This window comes from Petaurus breviceps, unplaced genomic scaffold (assembly GCF_028583685.1).
Source record: "Petaurus breviceps papuanus isolate PSGF00001 unplaced genomic scaffold, PetGlider_PUasm1.0 428, whole genome shotgun sequence".
NCBI classification, from domain to species: domain Eukaryota; kingdom Metazoa; phylum Chordata; class Mammalia; order Diprotodontia; family Petauridae; genus Petaurus; species Petaurus breviceps.
This window is the reverse complement of record NW_027186331.1, coordinates 5,156,840-5,168,623: the sequence shown is the minus strand read 5'-3', so window position 1 is coordinate 5,168,623 and position 11,784 is coordinate 5,156,840. Positions and strand designations below refer to the sequence as shown.

The following is an 11,784-nucleotide window of genomic DNA, read 5'->3' as shown; positions in this document are numbered from 1 at the left end:
TTAGAAGCATCCTGTGGCCCAGCATTGCAGGGGACCTCGAACCTTGGGGTCTGGGAGCCTGCCTGTCCCCTAGAGGGGCCATCAAAGTCCCAGGTCCTCCCCTCTGCGGCCAATGCTCTTCCTACGTCTGGCCACTCTTCAAGGTTAGGCATGGAGGCCCGAGCAGAAGGGTCAAGGGACGAGTGGAGGCTGAGGGCAGGTGGTGCTCGAGTGAGAAAGCCAGGACAGTTGTGGCTGGACTCTGGTGACAGTGCTGTCCAGAGATGGGCCATCTGGGATGTGGCCTGAATGGGGTGGGGAGCCGGGGGAAAGGGGAACTTTGCTGAAACTGCTCCACAATTGGGAGGTCAGACTGCTGGCCCTGCCGGCCCCAATCCAGGCCAGATACTAAAGGCTCTGGAAGGGGCCTGAAGAGGGAGATGGTGATGCTGGTGGCATGGATGATCTCCCTCCAAAGACAGAAGGCCTCTGAGGGCCGGGAGCAGAGCTGAGGCAGGAAGGTGATGAAGACAGGATGCCACCCCTGTCCCTGCCCCTGCCCTTTGGAGGCAGAGGAGGGATGGCCTTCCCATGCAGGGAGGGAGCAGGCGCAGGGACAAGGCAGGAGGTGGGGGGACATCTAGGGAGGGGTCTGGGGTGGGGAGAATGGATGGCTCCCCAGGCCAGCCCCAGGGACAACCTGCCTATCCCTCCCCCAGGGCTCTGGGCTGGTGAGTAGGACAGCTCCTCCCTGAGGGAGGCAAGCACGGCCTCTGCCTAGCTCGGTATTAGGAGCAGCCAGGAGTGGGGAGACAGCACCACCTCCTGGGAGAGAAAGGAGAGGCTCAAGCTGGCCTGATGAGAGCCGGAGCTCTGGCCCAGGCTGGGGCTCCCCGACTTCTGCCTGGCCTGAGCCCTCGCCCTTTCCCAGGCCGAGTCCTGATCCTGCCCTGGGCTGAAGCCCGTCACACAGACACTCCTCCATCCTTTGGTGTCTGGACAGGAGGGCAGGCTGCGGCATGCCTGCTGCTGAGGTGCCCCTGGCAATGCCCACCCCCACCCAGGCCCTGCCACCCATACTCTGCCCAGAACCTGGCTTTGAGGTGTCGCTGCAAGGAGTGGCCCCTTGAGGTAGCTGATGTCCTCATCGCAGATGATGGCAGGGAACCACACAACCCTCTAAGCCCATTGCTCAGGTCAGCTGGGCAGGTAACCTGGGGCCTTTCAGGGTCCTCCAAAGAGAAAGCCCCTGCAGGATGGGTGCAGAGGAGCAGGCTAAAAGGGGCCGTGCCCGCTGCCCTCCTGGCCCTGCGGGTGCCAGAGGAAGGCTGGTCAGTGGTGAGGCCAATATGTAATAGTAAGAGCACCTGGAGGTTTATGAAGTGTTTTCACTTCATTTGGGTTTATTGTCCCCATTTTACAGATGAGGAAACTGAGGCAAAGGGGTGCAGTGCCAAGGATCACAGCACTAAGTAGAGAAGGCAAAACCTGAACTCAAGACCTCTTAGTACCTATAAAAGGCAGCCTGGACCACAGCTGTGATTTCAATGGAGCGGCGGCAGCAGAGCGGGCCAATGGCCCTCAAGCTGCTCTGGCATCACATCGCACCCAGGACAGACCCAACTCTGAGCCGATCACTTCACGGCCCCAGGCTGCTAAGCCCAGCTACAACTCACAGGCATGTCCTTGTGCCAATGAAATCACAGGACAGCTACACCTGGAGCACCCAGCACGATGCTGCCTACCACAGGGCTCCCCCAAGAACCTGGGGGGGGGTCAGCAGAGGCGGGGGTCTGTGGGCACAGAATGCTGCATGCCATAGGCCACCATCCTGGCCAGCCGTGGCTTAACCATTTTCCTTTGTTAGATGGCAAGTTTCAGTGTGTGGGACGAGGAAAAGGGCAGTGACATCCAGAAACTACAGGGCCGTAAAAACCAAAATGCGTCATTTTCTAACAAGAAGCCATGTAATATTCTGTAAAAATAGCTTAGTCTTGTTGATGACCAAGTGCATTTTTTAAAAATGTTTTTTAAAACCAAAAGGTGGGGCAGCTAGGTGGTACACTAGATAGTGCATCAGCCCTGGAGTCAGGAGGACCTGGGTTCAAATTTGGCTTCAGACACTCAACACTTACTGCCTGTGTGGCCCTGAGCAAGTCACTTAACCCTGACTGCCTTACAGATAAATGATAAAATGTGATGGTTCAGCCGCAGCACTTGTGCCCCAGGAGGCTGACTGCCCAGCAAGGAGGCCCAAGGCCCAGGGCTGAATCCTCTTCCCTTCAGAGGCTCCTAGAGGACAAGGGAGCGTTGTCGGTTCACATCCTCAGGACCAGCTCCAAAGAAGTCTAGGACAGGGGGAGCCTGTGGCCTGTGAAGCAAGGCCTCCTCCCCTGGCCAGGCTGACAAGCAGAAGAGAGGAAAGGACAAAGCAGGCTCCCCACTGGCTTGGGCCCAAAGGGGCCCTGGGCCATGACTCAAATTCATCATTTATTCAGTAGATAATCACGGAGAAAGAGCGTCAAAACCTTGTTCCTGCCCTCATGGAGCTCACATCTAAGACAGGGGGAAAGGCAAGAGAGACGGACACGCAGATCCATCTACACACATACACATACGTGTATACCGAGAGTGGACATTTAAACTAACACGCATCTCATCTTTGCGCAGGGCCACGCCAATCTTCTCTTCATAGTTCCAACGTTAGTGTGATATTAATTAGAAGTGACAGGCCAGACTATTCGAAGGCTGAATCACACAGGGAGGGGTGACTTCTGATTGGGGGCGATCAGCTAAGCAGGAGGCTGGGCGAGGGGACAGATACTGGGAGGGGCTAACCAGAAGTCCAGGTGCCCCAGACCTGGCCAAACCCCCCAGGACTCAAGACTATGGCTAAGGGGGCAAGTCACTTCACCCAAGTCTCATCTCCCCCTCAGGAAAATGAGAGCTACACTCGTGCCTGGCCTGCCAAGGTGGCCGTGAGCAAAGAGCTTCGAAAAAAAGGCTGGAGGGGACTTCCCAAATCAGTCACCGGCTCAAGGCTAACACCGGGGCCCTTATGTGTCGGTTGGGTGTTTGGGAAGGGGTGTGAGATGATGAGACTCATCTGGTCCAGGATGGGGGTGGCGCCCTGAACCCTGGTCATCCTGATGAATTTGTTGGCTGTCTTCAAGATAAGGAAACAGGCAACAGGACTTGGCCAAGGTCACACAGTTATGCTATCAGAGCAGAGACAGCAATGCCCCAGGCTGGGCTCAGCTCTAGATGGTCAAGGACAGCAGGGGGCAGTGTCCCCACAGGAGAGGCCTCAAAAGGAGCCAGCTAGCCTCTGAGGGGTCCCCAGATGAGGGACCCAGGACCCACCCCCCTCTGGCACACCAGAAGCAGCAGGGAGACCACCATGGGAACTGTCCCCTCGCTGCCAACACGGCCAAGGGGCAGACGGACTGGCGCCAGGCCACTGCTGGAGGCTCTTTCCCAGATGACCACCAGAGAAAGATGTCACCATGGGGCATCCTTCTCCGAGTTCAGATTTTAATTAGAAACCCCTCCAGAAAGGTAGGTGGTCTTGCCCCAAGAAGCTGCCTGCCAAATGTCTCCTGGAAGGAAAAGGCCAAGGAATCTCTGCTGAGGTGAGGGCTCTCCAGTCCCTCCGCCGGGAGAGAGGCGTCGTGGCCATGCTCAGGGGAAGGGCTTTCCAGGCTGGTATCCCCGCTGTTGCAGCTTCCGAATCAACTCCAGTAAATTCATCTGCAGGGTCAGTTCCTATGAGCAGTGGGAACAAGCAACAGTTAAGGCTGAAATTTAGGCCTCGATCTCTTCCTGCGCTGAGCGTGGGGGAGGGCCTGAGAACAGTCATATTCTGGTAAGGATTTGGTACAAAGAAATGGGAGGCAGGGGGCTCAGACTTACTAGAACTGGACTCCTAAGGCTTTTATGGGATTAGAAAGGCACAAATTAACATCATCTGTGCTGTTCTGGTTTCACATTTATTTTGTTAAACATTTTCTAATTACGTTTTAACCTGGTGGGGGCAGGGAGTCTTACACTTCTGATCTAAGTGATCTAAAATACAGAAAGGGAGGAGAGGGTAAGGGAAGGAAGGAAGGAATAGGAAGAAGGAAGGAAGGGATGGAGGGAAGGAAGGAAGAGGAGAAAGGGAGGGCAGGAGGAAGGGAGAGAAGGCAGGAAGGAAGGGTTTGCCATGGGTCAGGCACTGTGCTAATAAGCACGTTACAAATACACTGTCATTTGATCTTCACAACAACCCTAGAAAGCAGGTGGTTTTACCTCCATTTTATAGCTGGGGAAACTGAGGCAGAAAGTAGTGAAGGGACTTGCCTAGGATCACATGGCTAATAAGTGCAAAGACCATATTTGAACTTGGGTCTTCCAGCCGCCAGGTTCAGTTGGCCTCTATCCACAGAAGCCTCAGAAGGCATCAGAAAAAGTGTATTACAAACCTACAGGTGACCTAAAAATGTGAAGTATCACTGTTCTCCCCCATGTGCTGTGGCCAAGCCATCACACTAGTCCAAGGCGATACCCAACTCAATCAACATTTCTCAAGCCCCTGTATCCACAAGGAAGACGTTGTTCTAAAGAGCTGGGATCCAAGGATGAACCATGCCTCCCGGATCCTGCCTCCTGGCTCCCTACCCTTGGGGGGCTCTACACCCACTAAGGAGGAGTGGCCAGGGCCCAGGAGGGGCCAGAGGGGCTGGGCCTTAGAGCAGACAGGCCGGGCTCAAGCTAGAATGTAGTGTGTGCAAGGTCAGACAGAGGAGGACCCAGAAGGGTCCCAGCCCGTGGCAGAGCAGTCCTGCCGAGGCCTCCTTTCAGAATATAAGCTCATAAGAATGAACTCTGGTATACTAATTAACCCTGAAAAAGTAAAGCCAATTAACACGTTACTTTTGTTGCCTGGGTACAGTCTGCAGGACCCTCCTTTGGAGTCTCTTTTAAATTTGTTCAGAGAAAGAAGAATCGGGCCCCTCTCTCTGGTTTGTACTGTCGGAGGGTGGTCACGTTCATTAGGCACCCATGACCTGCCAGGGCCACTGAGGGCCTGCCAAGGCTGCGCATGATGGTGAAATCACATCACATGATGGTGGGTGCTGCGGCCCACAGGGCTCCCACCCTGAGGGCAATGCTGCTGTCTGCCAGGCTGAGGAGATCGTGGCCCCTCCCCCACAGTCTGCCCAGCACTCAGGAACACTTCTGAGCGGCAGAGCTGAGGTCTGCACTGGCATGGCAGCCCCAGGGCCATAGAAGGGCAAGACCGCTGAGGGAGGGGACTTGGACAAAGATCTCCCTGGACGAGGGTCCTGCTGTGGCAGAAGCCAGAGGGAGAAGGGGAAGGCTTCCCTAAGAGCACGGGGAATGAGAGAGGATATGCAGTTAGCTGCCAGGGCCGTCCCACAAAGGCACAGACCTTACCGTCCTCCCCCCAGGGAAGCAAGCCCCACCAAGAAGGACTCAGCCAGCCCAGGCAATACATGGAGGAGCTCGAGGGACCGACAGGGGCTGAAGCTGCCAGATGGCCCCCTCGGGCCCCAGACAGATAGCTCAGACTTCAGGCCAAGAACCTGGGAAAGTGGAGGGCCACGGCAATGCTGCTGGCCCAGGGCCCTCGGGCCATACCCTGGGGATCTAGCATGGTCCTCTGCCTTTCTACAAGTGTCTTATGAGCCACCAAGGGTCAGCCTTAGCACCTCTAAGAACAGCAAGGCCTTTACAGTTTGCCTCACAAACACCAGCTGACTGGGATACTGAGGCAGGCAGCGGTGCAGTGACCAGGTCACCCAGAGTGAGGGTCTGGGGCCAGACTGGAGCTGCCCAGGCCCAGTGAGCTAACCACTGTGCCACCAGCAGCTGCCTCTGCTGTGTCCAAGGTCACAGCGCCATGTAATGGCAGCAGTGGGATTCGAACCCAGGCCTTGGCACTCTGCCAAGCTCTCTCTCCTGGTGAAATGAGGCAGCAGAAGCTGATGGCGGGCAACGTGCCCCAAGAAGGGAGGGGGCTGCCCAAAGCCCCTCGGCCCTGACCTGGGGGTTCGTGGTGACATAGAAGCCCGTGACGCCGGCCTTCTCCAGGGTGCTCTGCTGATCCACCACTTTCTGGTCCAATTCCAGCACAATCTTCTCATCCATCATGCGCTGCTCCTCTCTGATGCGATGCTCCACGGCCTGCAGTAAGAGGAGGCCACAGGTGAGGACAAGAAGCCGGGACCTCGACAGGGCCCCTGCAGTTGGCAACATCACACCGAGGGGGGCTTGCAAATGAGGAAACTGCAGCCCAAAGAGAGGTGGTGTGCCCTGCCCTGCTCACCCAGCTGGACTCAGGGCCCAGCCGCCTCTGGTCAGCACCCACAGGTGTGAACAAAGGCCCTGCTGACCCAGGCACCTTCTCAACTCCTCCTGCCCACTCCCAGGACACAGCTCTGCAGGGCACAGAGCCTGCATCTGCCCAGACTTTCTGACCTTTCTCCACCACCCTGGGCATCAGCAGTGATGAAGGAGGACCAGAAGATAGGCAGGAGTGCTGCCAACACCAGAGGGCCTGCCAGCGAACACCCTGGAGAGCAGAGGGAGCTCGTGGCGGGGCTGGCAGAGGCAGGCCCTCTCCTTGAGTGGAGGGCCCCTCTCCTGGGGGAGCCTGGGCAGTAGAGGGGACAGTGCTGTCCCCAAGCAACAGCATGACCACATCTGCCCTCCTCATGGTAAACCTTACCCTCTCACTGCTCCAGGCTCAAGCCTGGCAAGGGGCTGAGAGGGAAGGAGAGCAGCTCAGGGGTTGGGCCTGGGGACAGGGCTGCAGGCATGCCCGTAACCACAGACCAGAGCAGAACTCTTTAGTTCCCTGGGTGGCCTCAGAGAAGTCACTTCTCTCTAGGCTGAGGCCACCCACAGATCCCCTTCCAGGTACCCCACGCTCCCTCACAGGCTTCTCCACTGGGCAAAAGTCACAAAACTCTTTCCTTCCTGTTTTCCCCCCCACAGGCTGCCCTGCCCCCATCTCCTCCTCTCACCTTTACCCTCACAGGCCTGCTAGAAAAGTGAGGAAGCATGCCGAGCCCGGCCCCTCTTAACCACCCACTGCCATGCAATGCTGGCCAGCTCGGTTATCTGAGGGGGTGCCTAATGGCCCCCCATGAGGCTGGGAGAGCAACTTGGCCCAGGAAGGTGACAACAGGGGAACAAGGCAGCCCCCCTGCCAAAAGCTGGGCTCAAAAAGGCCCCCCAGAAACGGGCCTGCTTTCCCCAGCTTGGGCCATGCTGGAGTCAGAAAAGTCACTGACCACTCTCCGGCCTCACCAGTGAAATGTGGCCAGGTCCGATGGTGCTCCACCAAGGAAGGGGACTGAGGAGGACAGGGCATCCATATCCCAGATCCCAATCAAACTCCAAGTCAATGACTCCCCAAGTCACAGAACGCCCGAGCTGGGCAGGACCTTCTCAGCCGTCCCAAAGCTCCTCCTTGTACAGAGGGGGAAGCTGAGGCCCAGGGAAGGAGAGAGAGGTCCCACAACATGTTCGTGGCAGAAGAAGGAGCTGAAACCGGATCTTCCCACAACCCCACACAAGGCAGCCTTGAGGACCTGCTGCTCAGGGGAGGGTTTCTTAGGAACCCCAGAATGGGGGGGGGGCATTCAAAGTCACCCAGATCTGCCCTCTCCCCGGCGGGTGGCTGGCGAGCGGGGGGTGCCCAGGGCAGCGGGGCCGGCCCCACACTCACCTCCTGCTCGCGCTGCTGGGCCGCCCGCAGGAGGGGCAGGTTGTGGGGCCTGCAGGCCTGCTGGGCCTCCTTGTGTTTGTTCAGCAGAGTCTGCTTGAGGACTGCGGGGGGAAGAGAGAAGCAGGCGCTGGGCTGGGGCCCACGGGAGTGAGGAGAGGGACGGGAGACCGGGACGGAAGGCTCCGGCCTGGGGAGGAAGAGGCCGGTGGCACCCACCAGAGGGGCCGTGTGGGGAGCTGCTGACGTCTATGGGGCAGTGAGGGGCTGCAGGCAGGGACACCCAGTGACCTGGGCGGGCACCTGCCTCCCCCAGCAGAGGCTCTGGAAGCGCCTCCCGGTGCCTAAGGCCTCCCACCGCGGAGCCGCCTACCCCGGTGCTCGCTCTGCAGCTTCAGCCGCTGGTTGTACAGGCTCTTCTCCGTCAGGTGCTGGATCTCCAGCAGCCCCTGCACGATCTCGAACACGGTGCCGTCGATCAGCACCAGCGCCAGGTCGCTGAGCGTGCTGTGAGACAGGCGCTGCTGGAAGGAGCTGCGGGGCCAGGGCGCGGAGGTGAGCGCGGGGCCGTGGGGGGCGCCCGCACCGCCCCCCGCGCCACCCCCACGGACCCTGCAGGGCCGATCCCAGCAGACGCGGGCCCGCTCCCCCGCGGAGCCCCCAGGACCAGCCGCCTCTGGTGGGACTCGGGGACCCTCCCCACGGAGATCGGGGGACTCGCCCAGGGCCACCCCGCCTGAGGCCAGACACGACCTCGGGACCCCGCTGCCTCCAGGGCTGTCCTGCCCGCTGTGGGTCTGAGCCACAGCCTGGGGGGGGTCAGAGGTCAGAGGGCACCCGGGGTCAGGGGCACCGCCCCCGGCAGGCAGGGCCAGACGTCTCAGCTTCCTGGAGCTGGGTGGCCGGAGGTCGGTGAGCTCCGGGGGCTTGGGGGCCTGGGGGAGAGGCGCTTCTCGGGGCCGCGGCGCCCCGCCCTGCGCTCACCTGGGCAGCTCCTTGACGAGCCCCTGCAGCGCCGACAGCAGCTGGTAGTGCCGCTCCTGCTGCCGGGTGCCATCCGCCGCCTCCTCGTAGCCCCCCGCGTAGCGCTCCATAGGGACCGCCCGGGGCCCGGCTCCAGCCCCGCGCACTATGCGCAGGCGCAGCGCTACACCGAGGCTGCCCCGCCTTCTCGGGAGCGGGTTTGGATCCGTCTGCGCCTGCGCATTACAGCGCCACCGCCTCCGCAGCTTTCTGCGCAAGTGCGGGTCCACAAAGAGGCTGCACCCTTCCCGGCCAGTACTCGTGCAGCTTTGAGCCCTTTTGCGCAGCCGCAGCTGCACCCCTCCCTCTAGACACAAACCCTGCCCTCAGCGGCTAGAGCCCTCCCCTTGCCCGAGGCCCCGCCCCGGCTGTAATTCACTAAAGTCCAGCTGCGCACCTACTGTGTGCTGGTAGGTTCGGGCCCTGGAGGAACTCACCCCCCCCCCCCCCCCGCAGGAGCACGAAATCACCGCACCTGAAGGGTCGGCGGCTCGCGAGCTGAGCGGAGCCCAGGGTGCGGGCCGCGAGGGGGCTCCATAGTGCACAGAGCGCCCACCCCAGTGCAAATCCAGCTTCAGGGGCTTAGAGGCTGGGGGACCCTGGGCAAGTCACTGCACCTTGTCGGCCTCGGTTTCCCCATCTGTAAAACGAGCTGGAGGAGGACGCGCCAAGCCACTCCAGCACCTTTGCCAAGAAAACCCCCAGCGAGGCCGGAGAGTCTGACTTGACTGAAAACGACCAAACCACGGGGAAGATGAGGAGGGAGGGCGCTCCGGGTGGAGGGCACGGCCAGGGCAATGGCTCGGAGATGGGAGCCAGATGATGGGGGAGACGAGGTGAAGGGGCGCCCCTGCAACAAGGGCAAACCCCGGGAGCTGGGGGAGGCACCAGCAGCAGCCCTCAGAGTAGAAGAGGAAACAGTTGGGTTTGACCCCTTGAAATACATATTAAGCGCCTACTGTGTGCCAGGAGCCGTTCTAAGCTCGGGATAAAAAACAAAAGCATGCGGCGGTTCTTGTCGGCCCTTGCTCCTACTCCTGCTGAGGTGGGAGCTGAGGCAGAGCTAGTGACCGCAGAGCCAGCGCTACCCGCTGGAGCGCTCAGCTAGAGCTGGGACGGCCTGAGCCCCCAGGGACTCTGGAAGCATGGGATCCGCACTCAGCCTCCGATGGCGCCTCCGGGCTGGCGCTCAGGGTCTAACAAAGGTGTTGTTCGTTACTGGGCTCTCAGGCAGAGTTCTGAAGAGGGAGTTGGAAGGCCCGGCCTGGCAGCTTAGCTCTGTGGCCTTGGACTGGGCCTCAGGGCTCCCATCTGTGAAATGGGGGTGAGCACACCTGCACCTGCCAGGCTCTGATAAGACACAGTGTGCGATGTCCCGGGGTGGTGGCTGAGGATGCCTGGACCGCTCCCGACTTCTAGTGAACAGCTGATGCTTACATACAAGTTCAAGGCTGGCCCAGTGATTTACAAATTTTATCTCATGTGATCCTCACAACAATCCTGGGAAGTAAATGCTGTCAGTGTCCCCATTTTACAGGTGAGGAAGTTGGAGCAGACAGAGGTGGAGTGACTTGGCCAGGAAGTGTCAGTCGACAACCCCTTGTTTACTGCAAAGGAAGCACTGTTCCTCCTTCCTTTTAGAAGAGGGCCAGTGACATCACGAGCTGATGTCTTGACTGGCCCTGAGAGTTGGATTTAAATGAAACAGAGTTGGACAAAGTCTTCAGCCTCAGTCTCTTTTTCAGAGTCAAAAACGGATGGAAGGAAGGAAGGAGGGAGAGAGGGAGGGAGGAAAGAAGGAAGGAAGGAAGGAAGGAAGGAAGGAAGGAAGGAAGGAAGGAAGGAAAGAAGGAAGGAAGGAAGGAAGGAAGGAAGGAAGGAGGGAAGGAAGGAAGACGGACAACTTATTATTTACATACAAAGAATCTTGCTAAACATTGACGATGCAAAGAGAAAATCAGAAAAGTGGGAAGGTGCCATCCCCAGGGGAGACCATCAGGATGGGATGTTTCAGCTGTAGGCCACGTGGAAAGGTCCCTGGTGCACAGGGATGCTCACACCTCTCCTTGAATCTGCCACTGACCCAGCCATCACACACACTGGACATTGATGGGTCTTTCAGTCACTGTGGCTTGTGTAGAGGGCAGGGAAGCACCATCCACAGTGGTGTTTGCCAGCTCCCCCCTCCAAGAGCAAAGGATAACGGCCTCAGAGTTTCTACTGGGATCGGGGCTGGTGGTCTGATGGGGGCAAGGCTATTCCTGAGGTCCAAAGGCTTACCTGCCCATCAGGGGTCAGTGTTGGTGGTCAGAGGAAGGCGAGCCTCCTTCTGCATGAGTCTGGGGGCTAGAATGTCTGAGGAGGCAGGGGGACCCTGCTCGACTAGGGGCAGTGGTAGCTAGTCAGGGGTCAGTGTTGGTGGTCAGAGGAAGGCAGGCCCCCTTCTCCAGTAGGCGAGTCATGACTGTTGTCAGTGGCTTGTGCTGGAGTGGCCAGCATCCTGCCAGGGCTGGGCTGAGGCTCCTGAGGGGCCTGACCCTTGTCCAAGGTGAGCAGCTCTTCTCAGGGTCCTTTGAGTGCTGACTCCTCAGAATCCTTTGGCCAAGAAGCCAGAGGAAGACCCTAAACAGAGGCTTCTTCCAGAGATCAAGATAAGTCCATCCCTCGGCCTCTTGGCTACCCTGCACACACAGGCAGTCCCCGAGGAGGTAGAAAGGAAGCAGACATACAACCTGCTCCAGACTCCAGACCAGGCCTACTCACCCTCCCCAAGGAGTGGTCAGACAGCCCAAGGGTCAAGCTCCCTCCCCTGGGGGTCTGGGGGGGCAGGGGAATGAGGAGGACCTGTGTATTGTAGGTGCACACAAACCTGAGCACATCCCTATGTGTGCGCACACCTGTGTGTGCGTGTGTGTGCATGTGAACGTATGTGTGTGTACATGAGTGTGTGCGTGTGTGTGCATGAGTGTGTGAGTGCATACATGTGTGTGACTGTGTGGTGTGTGCGTGAGTGTGTGCATAAGTGTGTTGTGTGTGCATGTGAGCAT

The 11,784-nt window shown here is 58.9% G+C and overlaps 1 protein-coding gene across 1 annotated transcript; it reads right to left on the bottom strand.

Annotated features, from left to right (window-relative positions):
• Positions 1-2,416: 2,416 nt before the first annotated feature.
• DGCR6L (DiGeorge syndrome critical region gene 6 like) lies at positions 2,417-8,891 on the bottom strand. Its single transcript, XM_069100932.1, has 5 exons — positions 8,699-8,891; positions 8,088-8,248; positions 7,718-7,818; positions 6,028-6,168; positions 2,417-3,744 (listed from the first exon to the last, which is right to left on the bottom strand). Exons 1-5 carry the CDS (start codon positions 8,806-8,808, stop codon positions 3,661-3,663), a joined length of 597 nt encoding a protein of 198 aa, XP_068957033.1. The 5' UTR covers positions 8,809-8,891; the 3' UTR covers positions 2,417-3,660.
• Between the last annotated feature and the right edge of the window lie 2,893 nt (positions 8,892-11,784).